The sequence below is a fragment of the Equus przewalskii genome, chromosome X (assembly GCF_037783145.1).
Source record: "Equus przewalskii isolate Varuska chromosome X, EquPr2, whole genome shotgun sequence".
Classification (NCBI taxonomy): Eukaryota; Metazoa; Chordata; class Mammalia; order Perissodactyla; family Equidae; genus Equus; species Equus przewalskii.
In genome coordinates, this window is record NC_091863.1 from 54,588,883 (window position 1) to 54,607,009 (window position 18,127).

Consider the following 18,127-nt stretch of genomic DNA (forward strand, 5'->3'; position numbering starts at 1 on the left):
AAGGAAAATACCTCAACATAATAAAGGCCATATATGACAAACCAACAGTCAACATCATACTCAATGGGGAAAACTGAAAGCCACCCCTCTGAGAACAGGAACAAGATAAGGGTACCACTCTTATTCAACATAGTACTGGAGGTTTAGGCAAGAGCAATTAGGACAGAAAAAGAAATAAAAGGAATCCAAATAGGCAATGAAGAAGTGAAACTCTTGCTGTTTGCAGACAACAGGATTTTATATATAGAAAACCAAAAAAATCCATCGGAAAGCTATTAGAAATAATCAACAATTACAGGAAAGTTGCAGGGTACAAAATCAACATACAAAAATCAGTTGCATTTCTATACTCTAATAACGAACTAACAGAAAGTGAAATCAAGAACACAATCCCATTCACCATCGCAACAAAAGAATAAAATATCGTGCAATAAATTTAACCAAGGAAGTGAAAGACCTATACAATGAAAAGTACAAGACTTTACTGAAAGAAATTGATGACGACATAAAGAGATGGAAAGATTTCCATGCACATAGATTGCAAGAATAAACATAGTTAAAATGCCCATACTTCTTCAAGCAATCTGTAAATTCAATGCAATCCCAATCAGAATCCCAATAACATTCCACAAGGAAATAGACCAAAGAATCCTAAAATTCATATGGGGCAACAAAAGAGTCCGAATTGCTAAAGCAACGCTGGGAAAAAAGAACAAAGCTGGAGGCATCACAATCCCTGACTTCAAAATATACTACAAAGCTATAGTAATCAAAACAGCATGGGGGGCCGGTCCCCTGGCCAAGTGGTTGAGTTTACATGCTCTGCTTCGGCAGCCCAGGGTTTTGCCAGTTCAGATCCTGGGCACAGACATGGCACTGCTCATCAAGCCATGCTGAGGCAGCATCCCACATGCCACAACTAGAAGGACCCACAACTAAAAATACACAACTATGTACCAGGGGGCTTTGGGGAGAAAAAGAAAAAAATAAAATCTAAAAAAAAAAAAAAAACAGCATGATACTCGTACAAAAATAGGCACCCAAATCAATGGAACAGAATTGAAAGGCCAGAAATAAACCCACACATCTACGGACAGCTAATCTTTGACAAAGGAGCTAAGAACATACAATGGAGAAAGGAAAGTCTCTTCAATAAACGGTGTTGGGAAAACTGGACAGCCACATGCAAAAGAATGAAACTAGAGCATTCTCTTGTGCCATTCACAAAAATAAATTCAAAATGTATCAAAGACTTCAAGGTAGGACCTGAAACCATTAAACTTTCAGAAGAAAATACAGGCAGTACATTCTTTGACATCGGTCTTAAAAGGATCTTTTCAAACACCCTGTCTTCTCGAACAAGGGGAATAAAAGAAAAAATAAAGTGGGACTTCATCAGACTAAAGAGCTTTTACAAGGCAAGGGAAACCAGGATCAAAAAGAAAAGATAACCCATCAACTGGGAAAAAATATTTGCAAGTCATATATCTGACAAGAGATTAATCTCCATAATATATAAAGAACTCATAAAACTGAACAACAAAAAAGCAAACAACCCGATCAAAACATGGGCAAAGGATATGAGCAGACATTTCTCCAGAGAAGATATACAGATGGCCAATAGGAACATGAAAAGACGCTCAACATCACTGATCATCAGGGAAATGCAAATCAAAACTACACTAAGATATAACTTTACACTGTTAGAATGGCTATAATAACCAAGACAAAAAATAAGAAATGTTGGAGAGGTTGTAGAGAAAAGGCAACCCTTACACACTGCTAGTGGGAATGCAAACTCGTGCAGCTACTAGGGAAAACAGTATGGAGATTTCTCAAAAAACTAAAAGTAGAAACACGATATGACCCAGCTACCCCACTACTGGGTATCTATTCAAAGAACTTGAAATCAACACTTCAAAGAGACTTATGCACCCCTATGTAAACTGCAGCATTATTCACAATAGCCAAGCCATGAAAGTGACCCAAGTGCCCATGATTGATGATTGGATAAAGAAGATATGGTATATATATACAATGGAATACTACTCAGCCATAAAAAATGACAAAATCATCCCATTCGCAACAACATGGATGAACCTTGACAGTATTATGTTAAGCAAAATAAGCCAGACCAAGAAAGACAAACACTGTATGATTTCACTCATATGTGGAAGGTAAACAAACACATGGACAAAGAGAACAGATTAGTGGTTGCCAGGCAGAAGGGGGGTTGGGGATGGGCATGAAGGGTGAAGGGGTGCATCTATATGGTGACTGACAAATAATAATGTACAACCGAAATTTCACAATGTTGCAAACGATCATAACCTGAATAGAAAAAATTACTCCTTCTCTAACATACTGCCTACCCAATTATTTATTTACATCCAAAAAATTCTAGCAACACTAAGTTTTGGTTGTGTTCTTTTTAAAAGAAAATATAAACTGTAACCATGGTCTCAGAAGTATGCTGAAGAAATCATGCTTTCTTTGGATCCTGACGGTTTCGAGAAAGGCAGCACAGAGCTCTCACACACGAGGTTGAGAAATATTCTCATTTTTGTTAACTTATAAAGGACTCTCCTCTTCAGGAATCTATAAGTACTCTGTCTCTGATCTCTAAGTCAAAGAAGTGGGGTCATTTAAATTTCATTTATTATGATGGATGTTAGGTTATTTTTTACAGAACACCTTCAGGGTTTTATCCAATTCTCCAGGATTTTGTCCAATTCAAATGTCTTCTGTAATTTTCCCAATTTATGTCACTGTCTCTAATATAATAAGAGATCACCAATTAGGAATTTTCCTATGTATAGTCTTTGGCTTGGTTTCATTCCATTTATCTTCTTTATTCACAGCTCATTTTGAAAAAAAACCCCTCAACTCCTGAATCCTCCAAATGTGTTTCAATGATTCTCATGTTTTCCTTGTCATTTAATATATTAAAAGAGTTTTTAAAAACTTTTTTTGAAAAAAACTAAAAAGAACATAAAGTAAAATGTTAATACTGAGCATTTATGAGTGTAGGATTATAGGGGACTTTTACTTTCCATTTACACTTTTTTTAATATTGAAGTTTTTATAATTAGTACATACCACTTCTTTAATCAGCAAAAAAGTTTCAAACATTATTTTTACTATATCCATGGCTATTACCCATTCATTTTGACTGTTCTCTAAATTTAATTTGTCATAATTAGAAAATAGGTCTTCTTACAGCAAAAGGAAACAAAGTGAGCCTCCCAAGTGTTTACCAGCCAGTAGCTCCAAGGAACACAGTTGTGTGAATTAGAAAGAACTACTAGAAATAAAGGAAAAATTATCCAAGATTAAAAATATGACTAAGGCTTTGGAATTAGGGCATTTTCCTCCCAGGAGGAGAAAATCTGCAAAATCTTTGTGGTAAATCAATGTAACCCCAAAGTCTTTTGAGTTGGGTTTATTTGTATTTGTTTGGTTTACACTGCTTTTTGTAGAATACTAATTAGCTACAGGGCAATTTCTGTACTCCTTTTCTAAAAAGCCAAGATCAGCATACATCCAAATTATTAGATAGGACTTTAAAAGATAAACACTAAATTTAAATTCCACCAGGGCAACTGAGAGGCCACTAACAAATCCCCAGGTTGTGAAAGAAAATTCCAAATCAACAGTCTCTTCTCATCTACTTATTCTTGCCTTCTGCCACGAGCAGACAGAGGAGCTCAATATAGTAAGAATTACAAAAAGGGAGGAGTAGGGGGAAAAATCTATTTTATTAAACAACAACCTATTAAATATATTTCCAAAGCTGGCATTTCGATTTCAAATATGTGAAATTTTAAATTCTATAGAATCCTAACTGAATTTGTCATTGAATACATCAAGGCAGGTACCTTGACACCCACAGTAAAGTAAGCTGAAGGATTCTCAATTTCATTCATAATTACAGAGGCCTTCTCTTAATCTGTGGCTTCTCTAATAAGGGAGCATGATCAAAAGAGTGTGGCAGAAAGCAAGGAGAGCAGCAGCTGTTCATGAACTTTTCGTCGCAAAAGAAAAGGCAGGGACGAGGTGAAAACTAAGAAAGGTCCTGAACCAAGATCTGTTAACAAGAACTGAGGGAAAGAAGAGCTTTATAAACAATACCCACTACCACTCTTTATGTTGTAGGCTTCTATTTCAACAAAATTCTAATATACTATAGCAATTTTTATATCTTATCATTTGTGTAAAAATGGTTTTTTTCTTTTTTAGACTAAATGGATACTTCCAAATTGTATATAACCTCTAGCTTAAGATTCTCTTCTTAATAGTTAAGCCTGTAGAAAGTACACACACTTTCCATGGCCTCCTTCTTGTATAAAATTTACAGGGAAGAGTGCTTAATTAGCAGCTATTCACTCCTGCTTATATCACCAACTTCTCCCAGCAGTTTTCTCAACACATGGATAATTAAAGCATGAAGAAAAATTATTCCGAAGATTAGCAGTATATGAGAGAAGAAGATGGGTGCTTGTCTTTATGATATTTTTACCTGGGAAGTCAATAATTAATCCATGTTTGATTTGACTGGGATGAATTTTAGAATAAACTAGTGGACTGGCCATATTAGTGTCCATTTGCAGTAAATAGCAAACACATCACCTAGAAATAGTAGCAGCGGCTACCATTTATTGAGCAGTTTCTATTTCCTGAGCATGTTATTGAACACTCTACAATACATGCATCATCGTATTGAAGCTCTACAATAATTCTAACAATAGCTATCATAATATTAACAATTCACAATGATGTCAAAGATGACTCGAACTTGATTAGGAGTTGATGTAATACTAGGAAAGCTATCCATTGCGCTAAAATCCCTATCGTTAATAATAATTATTTTTCCCTTTTTTTAAACACATTAAAATACAATTTTTTTCAAGGCATTTGAGAATACTTCACCATGTTATTTTTATATCCCCAAAAGATGTGGAAAAAAAATCAAGAAGCAGAGAAAGTAAAACCATATATAATAACCAGGGCTATAATTCTAGTTCGTCCTGTTTTCCCCAATCTCATCTAGACTCAAAATATAGTGGTGCTCTATAAATTTGTTATTATGTAGATTTTGACAAAAATATGACTATGGGTCAAATTATATTCCTAAAAATATAGCCACTAAATATATAGTAAAAATCTGATATAGTTAGCTTATAATATGGATCAGTCACGTCATGTCACCATCGTATTTTCCTTCTGTAAGATTTTCTAAAAAATGATGATGACATACGGGGGGTCAACAACCCGTGGCATATTTGAAAATAACGTACATCATGTCACTTCAAGCCTCAGCCTACTCTTATGACCAGTTCCTAGAGAACATTCACCCTCATTCTTGGCATAAACTACAAGCTCACCTCATAGGCTTAAGCTTCCAGAAGCCATCCATGGCATCAGCATGCCTTTCTTTTTAAAAGGAAACCTGTTGTAAAACCCATGCTAAACTAGCCAGCTCCTTTGGTATATTTTAAATAATTCAATTTATAAAAATATGATTTCTAATAAAAATTTCAGGTACATTCCACTTGTGTGAAGCATTCTAAATTGAGACAAGTGTATCTCTTTTAACCGCATAAGCCTGTTCTGTCAGGCATAGTTCTCTATAGAGTTTGATAAGTCTTTAGGATCTAAAACATCTTTTACCTAAACAAGTTTTTTGCATAGGTATTTTGTTAGAGATATACATGCCTGTGAATGACCATATTTGTATTTACTTCATTAGGGGCGAATGTAATTTTCACAATAGTTAAACTAATCATATAACCAGAACTAACCCTGTACTCAGAAAGGGGAAACACTTACTGAATTGATTTGATATATTTTACTCCATAATCCCCTGATATTCAAAGAACCCTATGTTACATCTCCAGAAAAATACATTTTTCACATAAATTCATTTAACTAGCAATTACTGAGTATCCTACAATGTGTCAGAATCTGTGCTGGGCCTAGGTATTCAGTGAAAGACAGGATTCTTGTATATAGTTGCTACATTTTTGCACTATTCCCTTGATATCTCCAGATTCAATACAACAGTACAAATCTTACTATAGTACTGAGCATACAGTAAGAGCTAAATATATGCTTATTTGTCTGCTATTAAAATACCAAAATTCATGTAAGACTAACAATTTGAGCTGATCCTACTCCCATTCTACCACTCTTATACTCTGGGATTGACAGACAGGAACAGGTACCAAAGCAAAAAAAAAAAATTCCATATTCTTGATGGAGATACAAAGGAGAAATGGAGGGAGAACATGTTCTTATGTTATGTTAAGAATAGAATACATTTTTCTATCAACCGGCAATGTGTAAGAATAATAAACAATACATGTTAAAGGAGTAAATAAATTTAGCATGTTGGCTTTTGAAGTCAGAGAATGTTTAAACAGTCAAAGCACTCTATATTAAGTATTAACTGAACTCTATGACAATATTTCTGAATTTACATTCATTATTTTCTTTATATTACCTAAGCCAGAAAGAACTTTCTTCATATTTATTCTGCTTGTAGGTTTCTACTCCAAAGTTGTAACAGAGAATATGAAGATATCTGGTCTGTAATATTTAAAGAAAAAGATACGTTAGAGTCATGATTTCCTTAACATTAAAAAAATCTATAGCAATTCAGAGTCTTTAAGACATACTTGAAATGTTCTGTACGTCAAAATAACCCACTTTTCTCAAAACTTCTCAATTTATATTAAGAGGAGCTACAAAATATTCAGGTTGGGGCATTAGTTACTAATGGAAAAGTAATACAATGCATTATTAACAGAACTTGAAAGGTGCTTTGTAATAGGAAATGGGAAACCTAATCATTGCCCAGCAAAAGGATAAGCTAAAATGCCTCTGTAGGTTACCAGATCCAGTATAATAGGCATTACATCAGAGAGAACATTCAAAGAAAAAAAATCACCATTGAGGGGGAAAAAATAAAGGATTTTTTTTTCAAAATTAAGACAATTTAAAAAAATTATAAAGTTCTGAAATGTCTCCAAAGCACTATCTAGTCATAAGACTTATTTAGAAATAGTTTAATGGACCCTCTTTAACAACAAAAATTTTCTTTACATAAATTACCATTGAGATAAAAGTAGGAACAAGGATGTGAATGGTGCCACAGAAAAATACTCTGATGGGTTAATCAGCACCTCAGTCCCTGCATCAATGCCATATCTCACAGAATTTTCATCTGTCAAAATACTGGAAAATGGCATAAGAGAAAAATTTTTAATTCTAATATTTTATCCAAATATCCCCTCAGTATTTATAGAAAACATCTATCCAGAATCTGATTATACCCATACAAAGGAGTCCTTTATAAGTCTTACTTGAGTAAGACTACAGAAGTAGATCCTCCATTAAGAATCCAAGATCTGAGGCAAGTTATTCATAAGTAATGTGTAAAGACCTGTCTTGCTTCAAAAAAGTTTCCCTTTGAATTACAGTACATTCAGAAAGAAGTTCGATATGCATGCCTGAGCAGATCAGACCTACTGTATACTTGAATCTAAAATAAAGAATAGTCTTGGTAATGTGGGTCTGGCAAGAATTCACAAGTCTTTAAATGCATTCTTGACATTTCTGCAGAAAAAGCTTAACTCATTACATGCCTCAGATCCCATAGGTTCACAGTGGGCCACACTAATTATGTAGCTATACTGGAATAATGCAGCTCACACTCACTTGCTGCAGAGAGGCCTGCAACTAACTTGTACAGAGGAAAACGGAAAATAAAACGTTTGATAAACATTTAAGTATACTGAGTCTTTATTCAATTTCCTCAGTACAGTCATGCATCACTTAACAACAGGGATACATTCTGAGAAATTAGTCATTAGGTGATTTTGTTGTTGTGCGAACATCATAGCCTACTACACACCTAAACCATATGGTATAGCCTATTGCTCCTAGGCTACAAACTGGTACAGCATGTTACTGTGCTGAATACTGTAGGCAACTGGAAGACAATGGTAAGCATTTGTGTATCTAAACACAGAAAAGGTAAAGAAAAAATATGGTATAAAAGGTAAAAAAAAATGTTACACCTGTATATATACCATTGAATGGAGCTTGCAGGACTAGAAGTTGCTCTGGGTGAGTCGATGAGCGAGTGGTGAGCGAATGTGAAGGCCTAGGACTGTACACTACTACAGACTCTATAAACACTGTACAGTTAGGCTACATTAAATTTATTGAAAATTTTTTCTTTAATAATAAATTAACCTTAGCATATGTAACTTTTTTACTTTATAAACTTTTAAATTTTTTTAACTTTTTGACTCTTTTGTAATTACACTTAGCTTAAAACACAAACATATAGTACAGCTGTACAAAGACATTTCCTGTCTTTATATCCTTATTCAATAAGAATTTTTCTACTTAAAAAATTTTTTTTTACTTTTTAAATTTTTTTGTTAAAAAGGAAGACACAAACACACACATTAGCCTAGGCCTACACAGGGTCAGGATCACCAATATCATTGTCTTCCACCTTCAGATCTCGTCCCACTGGAAGGTCTTCAGAGGCAATAACACACATGGAGCTGTCATCTCCTATAGTAACAATGCCTTCTTCTGGAATACCGCTTGAAGGACCTGCCTGAGGCCCTACTTGAGGAAGTGTCACTCTTTTCAGAAATATGTTCCTGGTGTTTAGTTTGGTTTGTTTCTTTTTTTCATCATAGATTTACCTGTAAGCAGATAAACGTACCATGAACATTCCCCTCCATTAATGAAAATCTTTCAGTGTTGGGTCCACGTTTTCAAACTTTAAGGAGCTTGTTGAGGTCTGCAAAAGCTTCTGCTACACCCTTTGCTGTGAATTTTCTTGGAGGTTCTTTTTCTTCTCCTGCCATTTCTTTTTCTCTTGCCTCTCTTTCAGCTATACATTCCTGTTCCAGTTCCAACAACTCTTCATTAGTCAGTTCCTCAGGAACCACCTCTAGGAGCTCCTCAATGTCATCCTCATCTACACCCGGGTTAAAGTTGTTTGCCATCTCAACCACAGCCTTGTTGATTTTTGCAACCTCCTCATTCTTAACAAATCCTTTGAAGTCATGGATGAACCTCTTGAGTGTCTTCTTCCAGATGCCATGCATATACTCCTTAGTGACATCACCTCAAGCCCAAGCAAGGTTCTTGATGCAGTCATAGATGTTACAATCCTCCAAAATTGCATCAATGTCTTCTCAGTGTCTTCCTCAGTTGCAGCAATAGCCTGAGTAAAGGTTCTCTTCAGGTCATAGGCCTTAAAAGCTGCTATAATTCCTTGACCCATTGGTTGGATCAAAGAGGTGGTGCTGGAGGGAGAAACATAGCTTTGATATTGGGATGAAGATCACCAGTAAAAGATAGATGTCCAGGAGCATTATCAACAATAAGCAAAATCTTGAAAGTTACGTTATTCTCCAAACAGTACTCCATTTCTCTGTCATAGCAATTCAGGAGGGCATCTTGGAAGAGGAGCTGGGTCTTCCATGACTTCTTACAGCTCCTGTAGTACACTGGCGGTGTGTGCTTATTGATATGCTCAAGGCTGTGGGGGTCTGTGCCAGATCACAAAGGGTTTCAATTTGTAGCCCACAGCATTGCTCCCAAGAAAGACTGTTATTCTGTCCTTAAAAGCCTTGAAACCTGGCATTGACTTGATCTTCTTATGGATGAAAGTCCTTTCAGGCATCCGTTTCCAGAATGGGGAGGTTTTGTTCATATTGAATATTTGCTCTGACAAGTAATTCTCCTCCACAATCAGCTTATCTAGAATTTCTAAAAATTCTTCAGCTGTACTCACAGACTCACAGCATATTTCCATATTATGTAATGAATAACGATTCTTGAATCATTTCAACCATCCAGAGCTAACAATAAATTCAACATTGTAGTTGGGTCCAGCCTTTTCTTTGAACATCGTAAACTTTCTGCTTTGGCCATGATTGTTGGTGCTGAGGAAGATAGCTTCTGTGTCTGGTCTTCAATTCAAGTCATTAGAAGTTTCTCCATGTCTGACATAGGCCCTTCTTGAATTTTTGTTAGTCTTGTTGCCTTCAATAAAGCACATACTTTAACAGCTTCTGCCACTTTGTTATGGTTCTTCAAGATCATAGCTATGGTGGAAGGGGACATGCCTGACTGGCAAGCAATAACCATCACTCACTTTCCACCTTCGTAGTCCTTAATCACTTTTAATTTTGTTTTCAGGTCAATCAGTCAACATGGCCTCTTACTGGCAACATTAGCAGTGGATTTTGTACACTTAGGGGCCATGATGAACAAAACAACATGAGATTAAATCAAGCACTAGAGAAAATGATGCAATCAAGAGACGTGGTGAACACAAGAGGTATGAGGCTGCTGCCAGTGTAACACAATATACTGTTTTACAGTAAACTGTTTTTTATAAGTAGAAAGAGAAACTCTAAAATAACAATAAAAAGTATAGTATAGTAAATACATAGACCAGTAACATAGTCATTTATTATCAAGTAGTATGTACTGTACATAATTATATGGGCAATACTTTTATATGACTGGCAGTGCAGTAGGTTTGTTTATATCAGGATTACCAAAAGCACGTGGGTAATGTATGTGCTACAGCATTATGATATCTATGACGTCACTAGGCATCCAATTTTTCAGATCCATTATAATCTTATGCTACCACCATCATATATGCGATCCGTTGTTGACTGAAACGTCATTATGTGGTGCATGACTGTATTTGTCTCTGCCCTCACAATCTCTTCAAGTGTACATACATTAAATGCTACTTCCTAGGGGAGAAAAGAATACAAAATAATAAACTTATAACAACAAAGCTACCTAATACTAAAAGATCTTTCAAGAGACCCACAGCATATTCTCAATGTAACGACAAAAAAATCTTTTAACTATCAATACTGTTCCATTCACTCATTCATTTATAGATTCAATAATAAATATTTACTAAGCTCCTCCTATCTACTAGGCACTATTTTAGGCATTAGAGATACAGCAGCGAACAAAACAGACAAAAATCCCTGTCCTCATGAAACATTTCTAATGGGGTATGAAGTATTAAGATTCATAAAAATATCTCTTTAAAAGATGTTCCTAGCCTTCCATGGAGTGCTAACATCTCACTTTGCAAGCAATACACAATGGCAAAAACAATGCAACGAAGGTAGATCTGTAAGTCTATTGTATATTGGTCATATAGAACAGGACTTATGGGAGCTCCAGGACCCAGGGGATCCCTAGGACTTCCAGCCACTGCTACATCTACTGGCCCAGAAATGACAGCTCTAATTGAATACCTATGTTACAATGCTAAGGTGAGATTACATAGCTGATTTTAAAAATTCAATTAAAGTAGATATAGCTGCTAAAAATGAGTTTGAGCACTATATTTCAGTTCAATACAAGGCTTTTCATTTTTAACTAACTAGATAACTTCATTTTCTACAAATTACTTTGTAAATTAGGTTTTTAAAATTCAGAAGAAGCAAACTTCCTATTATTTTCCCAGTTCTAAGCTATTTTTGTTTGTGATTTTGTTGTCTTTTAAACATTTATAGACCATGTATTTTTACATTTTGTTCAATTATAATAGTGGGACACTAATTGAATGATAATTGCCTGGCTTTCTTCCTTATTGGCTTTAAGACATTTACCTTTCAATCCCTCCCTTACTTAGCTTTCTCTAATCCTCAAATATCTCAATACTAATTAACAAAAGGTCATTAGTTATTCCTCCTGGTGCTCTAAGACACAATTTTCCAAACATTTTGTTTCTCTGTCTCTGAACAACAATACAGCATTACCTTCTGCCTTCATGTCAACACATTACAGCAATTCCCTATCGAGTATTGGGGTACAGGAAGGATGTCTCAGAAAAAAAGAGGTTTGGTTTAATTCATTAATTCCTTTTACCGAGTAACACTATGTTAGTTCTTCTCCAATCTTTATCCGATCATTTCCTTTCATTATAAGATTTCCTGCCCTAGATTTTCAGGTCCCTTGTCTAAACCTTAAGCCCATCAAAAACACACTAAATAATTTCATTGACCTTTAGAATTTAAATCATGAGTTTCCTAACAGTATAGTTCTATCAACCACCTTCCAAATAAAATACAAACTCAATTCTGGACTTAAAGGTCCTTTATTAGTAGCCCCATCCTGATGTAGGCATAATTACTCTTCTGTTATACAACTTAGATCTTCTAATTCAGCGCATTCCTCTCTCTCTGCATTTGCTTCTCCCTTTGCCGGCTCTATCACTGTGCAAAATACCAAAAGTTTTCTTTCCCTAAACACCACCTAAGAGTCTTCTTTCATATCTTTCAGTATGCAATTCAATGCCCATTTACTCTACAAAGCATATTAAAGAAAGTTTCCTGTCCTGTGAAATAGATAGCAACAGTGCCAAAGTCAAAAGAGGAGGCAAAAATATGCAAATAACACCAATCCAAGAGAATTTACAGATAAAATTATTAGAACTAATAAGAGTTGAGAGAAATTGCTGGATACTAAATAAACATATAAAAGCAACTGCATTCTTATACACCAATGACAAATAATTTAAAAATATAATCTTTAAGATATCACTTATGATGACAATTGAATGAGAAATATCTTTACACAGAAAATTGTAAAACTATGTTGAAATACATCAAAGAAGATTACATAAATTAGAATATACCACATTCATGGATAAGAAGACTCACTACTATAAAGCTAGTGAAGCTCTCTAAATTAATCTATAAATCCAATGCCATCTCAATCAACATCCCAATAGTTTTCCACCAAACTTCACAAGCTGACTCTACAATGAATATGGAAAAGTAAAAGGCCCAGAACAGCTAAGACAATGTTGAAGAAGAACAAAGTAGAAGGATTTGTCCTATCAAGACTATCTTAGGTTGAACAACGTCCCCCCAGAATTCATGTCCACCTAGAACCAGTGAATGTCACCTTATTTGGAAATAGGGTCTTTGCAATGTAATCAAGATGAGGTAATACTGGATTAGAGTAGACTCTAAGTCCAATATGACTGGTGTCTTTATAATAGCACTCAAAAATAATATATATAAATCAAAATGTAGTTCTAAAAATCCCACAGGACTCATCTAACCCATAGGAAGGTGGGGGGGAAAGCAAACAGAGAAACAAAAAGCAGAGAAAAAGAAAAGCCAGCATCAAGCTCCTGCTAAAAGATGTCAGACTGAGCACACGTAATTACCTCTGCTCTCTCCTGAAACCCTAGTAAAATTATAGTAAAGAAAAAAGTTTTTTCAGTTGTCGTAAAAAGCACATAAAATTTATCATCTTAACCATTTTAAATGTACAATTCAGTAGTGTTAACGATATTCACATTGTTGTGCAACAGATTTCTAGAACTTTTTCATCTTGCAAAACTGAAGCTCTTTACTCATTGAACAACTCTTCATTTGCCCCTCCTCCCAACCCTGGCAACCACCATTCTACTTTCTGTTTCTATGAATTTGACTACTTCAGATACCTCATATAAATAGAATCATACAGTATGTGGCTTTTGTGACTGGCTTATTTCACTTAACATAGTGTCTTCAAGGCTCATTCATGTTGTAACATTCGACAGGATTTCTTTCCTTTTTAAGGATGAATAATATTCCATTATACGTGTATACCACCACTTTTTGGTTTTGTTTGTTTGTTCTGGTGAGGAAGATCGGCCCTGAGCTAACATCTGCTGCCAATCTTCCTCTTTTTGCTTGAGGAAGATTGTCACTGAGTTAACATCTGTGGCAATCTGCCTCTATTTTGTATGCGGAATGTCAACACAGCATGGCTTGATGAGTGGAGTGTAGGCCTGCGCCTGGGATCCAAACCTGTGAACCCCAGGTCACCAAAGCAAAGAGAGTAAATTTAACCACTACACCACTGGGCTGCCTCCCTCCCCTTTTTTTTTTCATCCATTCATTGATGGACAGTTGAATTGCTTCCATCTCTTGGCTATTGGGAATAATGCCACAAGGAACATAGGTGTGCAAAGATCTCTTCAAGAATCTGCTTTCAGTTCTTTTGGACATATACTCAGAAGTGGGATTGCTGGATTATATGGTAATCTTATTTTTAATTTTTTGAGAAACAATCATACTGTTTTCCATAGCAGCTGCATCATTTTACATTCCCACCAACAGTGCACAAGGGTTCCAATTTCTCCACATCCTCATCAAAATTGTTATTTTGTTTTTTTGATAGTGGCCATCCTAATGGGTGTGAAGCAATATCTCATTGTGATTTTGATTTGCATTTCCCCAATGATTAGTTATATTTGCATCTTTTCATAAGCTTGTTGGCCATTTGTATATCTTCTTTGGGGACATGTCTATTCAGGTTCTTTGCCCATTTTTTAAATCAGGTTACTTGTTTTTTGTTGCTGTTGAGTTGAAGTTCTTTGTATATTCTAGATATTAACTGCTTACCAGATATATGATCTGTAAATATTTCTCCCATTCCATGGGTTGCCTTTTCACTCTGTTGATTGTTTCCTTCGATGCGCAGAAGTTTTTAAGTTTGATGTAGTCCTTTTTGTCTAGTTTTGCTTTTGTTGCCTATGCTTTTGGTACATTTACAAGAAATCATTGCCAAATCCAATGTCATAAAGTTTTCCCTCTATGTTTTCTTCTAGGAGTTTTATAGTTTTAGGTCTTACATTTAGGTATTAGTCCATTTTGAGTTGATTTTTGGATATGGTGTAAGGTTAAGGGTACAACTTCATTCTTTTTCATGTAGATATTCAGTTTTCCCACTGTCATTTGTTGAAGAGACTGCTGTTTCTCTACTGCATGGCCTTAGCACCTTTGTTGAAGATCATCTGACCATATATGCAAAGGTTTATTTCTGGGCTCTCTATTCTGTTCTACTGGTCTGTCTTCATGCTAGTACCACAATGTTTTGATTCCTGTAGCTTTGCGATATGTTTTGAAATCAGGAAGTGTGAGGCTTCCAACTTTATTCTTCGTTATCAAGTTTTTTTTTTTTTTGGCTATTTGAGGTCCCCTGAGATTCCATATGAATTTTAGAACGGTTTTTTCTATGTCTGCAAAAAATGTCATTAGGATTTTTATAGGGATGGAATTGACTCTATAGATAGCTTTGTATGGACATTTTAACAATATTAAGTCTTGCAATCTATAAACACAGGATGTCTTTCCAGTTAATTGTGTCTGCTTTAATTTCTTTCATCAGCTTTTTATAGTTTTCACCTCCTTGAGTAAATTTACGCCTCAGTATTTTATTCTTTTTGATGCTATTACGTAAAAATTTTTTAAAGGCACAAGCCCACTGGGATAAGTACAATAGGATAGTAGACCAAGAGCAACATAAGTTTTGGAAGCTGAAAAAGAGATAGCTAAATTAGTAACTCACTTAGTAGACATGGGAAAGCAGAATGCTATACTAGCAATGGGGAAACCTGAGAAGCAGCCCAATTTATATTGCCAAATCCTCCTCTCAAATTCGGCAGCTGGCAGCCAAGGCACCTTGTAAAGGCTGAAAACAGGAGGATTGGTTGAAAGTCTGTTTAAAAAAGAGTCAAATCCTCAAGTCTCTTTCCTCACTCCATCAGACAAACAACTGTCCTACCATGATCCTAGCAATAGGCTGCAGGGGGTAAAAAAGAGGGTCTCTAAACTTGAGGAGGTGAGGCACAGTTAAGCATATGGATGCTAAACTGAAAAGAGGAAATTAAGTAAATTCACTTAAGTAAAAATTTACACACTATAGAGACTGAAGTCTTTGTTCCCTCCTCCTCAACTGTCAAAACCCAGGAAGCCAGGTATTGGATCTCTAAGGGGTAGACCAGAAGAGTCTTCTATGGAAAATTTGACCAGCCTAAGAGAAAGGATCCAAAGACACTGAAATGAGCAAATAGCTCAGCTTATAGATCACCTCATCCAGATACCTTACAGAGAAGACCCGGGAACAGAACTTCCAATGAGATTTTTTGTGTTTTGTTATCAAAGTATAAGCAGCCAGTGATCACTGGACATATGAAGAAAGCATCTAATAGCATTTAATAGAAAGGCAGAGACAAAACACACATATATGCACACAGAGAAAAGAAATCACCTTGGAGAAAACATAGATAATGCACAGAAAAAAATGGAGAAGAAGAATCTATCAATTTCTTCTAAGACAGAAAGGAAGATATTGCAATTCTGAAATAAGAACAATATGCTATAAAAGAGAAATATTAAAAAAAATGAAAAGACATTCTTCTCAAGCGCGCATGGAACATTCTCAAGGATAGACTATATCTTGGGAAACAAAGCAAGCATCAATAAGTACAAGAGGGTTGAAATAATATCAAGCATCTTTTCTGATCACAATGCTATGAAACTAGAAATCAACTACAAGAATAAAGCTGGGAAAGGGCCAAAAATGTGGAGACTAAACAACATGCTACTGAACAAACAATGGATTATTGAAGAAATTAAAGAAGAAATCAAATGTTATCTGGAGACAAGTGAAAATGAAAACACACCGCACCAAATTATTTGGGACACAGCAAAGGCAGTCCTAAAAGGGAAATTCATTGCAATACAGGCTCACCTCAATAAGCAAGAAAAATCTTACAAAAACAACCTCAAACGACACCTAACAGAATTAGAAAAAGAAGAACAAACAAAGCCCAAAGTCAGTAGAAGAAGGGAAATAATAAAAATTAGGGCAGGAATAAATGATATGGAATCAAAAAAGAAAGTAGAAAGGATCAATGAAACAAAGAGTTGGTTCTTTGAAAAAATTAACAAAATCGACAAACCCTTAGCCAGACTCACTAAAAAAAAAGGGAGAAGTCTCAAATAAATAAAATTAGAAACGAGAGAAGAGAAATCACAACAGATACCAAAGAAATAAAAGGGATAATAAGAGAATACTATGAAAAACTATATGCCAACAAATTGAACAACCTAGAAGAAATGGATAAATTCCTAGACTCATACAACCTAGCCAAACTGAATCAGGAAGAAATAGAGAATCTGAATAGACCAATCACAAGTAAAGAAATAGAAACAGTAATCAAAAACCTCCCCAAAAATAAGAGTCCAGGACCAGACGGCTTCTCTGGAGAATTCTACCAAACATTCAAAGAAGATTTAATACCTATCCTTCATGGTGTATAATCTTTTTGGTATATTGCTGTATTCGGTTTGCCAATATACCAAAAAGATTATACACCATGATCAAATGGGATGTATACCAGGGACACAGGGATGGTTCAACATCCACAAGTCAACCAACGTGATTCACTACATTAACAAAATGAGAAACAAAAACCACATGATCATCTCAATAGATGCAGAGAAACCATTCGACAAGATCCAACATCCATTTTTGATAAAAACCCTCAATAAAATAGGTATAGAAGGAAAGTACCTCAACATAATAAAGGCCATATATGACAAACCCACAGCCAACATCATACTCAACGGACAAAAACTGAAACCCATCCCTCTCAGAACAGGAACAAGACAAGGGTGCCCACTTTCACCACTCTTATTCAACATAGTACTGGAGGTTTTGGCCAGAGCTATTAGGCAGGAAAAAGAAATAAAAGGAATCCAAATAGGCAACGAAGAAGTAAAACTCTCGCTGTTTGCAGACAACATGATCTCATATATAGAAACCCCAAAGAATCCATAGAAAAACTATTAGAAACAATCAACAACTACAGCAAAATCAACATACATAAATCAGTAGCATTTCTATATGCTAACAATGAGCTAACAGAGAAAGATCTCAAGAACTCAATCCCATTCACGATCGCAACAAAAAGAATAAAATACCTTGGGATAAATTTAACCAAGGAAGTGAAAGATCTGTACAACAAAAACTACCAGACCTTCTTGAAAGAAATCGACAACGACATAAAGAGATGGAAAGACATTCCATGCACATGGATTGGAAGAATAAACATAGTTAAAATGTCCATACTACCTGAAGCAATCTACAGATTCAACGCTATCCCAATCAGAATTCCAATGTCATTCTTTACAGAAGTTGAACAAAGAATCCAAAAATTCATATGTGGCAACAAAAGACCCCGAATTGCTAAAGTAATCCTGAGAAA

The 18,127-nt window shown here is 35.4% G+C and overlaps 1 protein-coding gene across 3 annotated transcripts in view; it reads right to left on the reverse strand.

Moving 5' to 3' along the window:
• TEX11 (testis expressed 11) overlaps positions 1-18,127 on the reverse strand; it is a 364,622-nt gene that overhangs the window by 237,680 nt on the left and 108,815 nt on the right. For all 3 annotated transcript variants that reach the window (XR_011535861.1, XM_070604036.1, XM_070604035.1), the window contains exon 9: positions 6,503-6,588. Coding sequence is in view for 2 of the 3 variants with exons in the window: in XM_070604036.1 (XP_070460137.1) it covers positions 6,503-6,588 (86 nt within the window). In the remaining variant the exon portion in view is untranslated. The remainder of the gene's footprint in view (positions 1-6,502; positions 6,589-18,127) is intronic.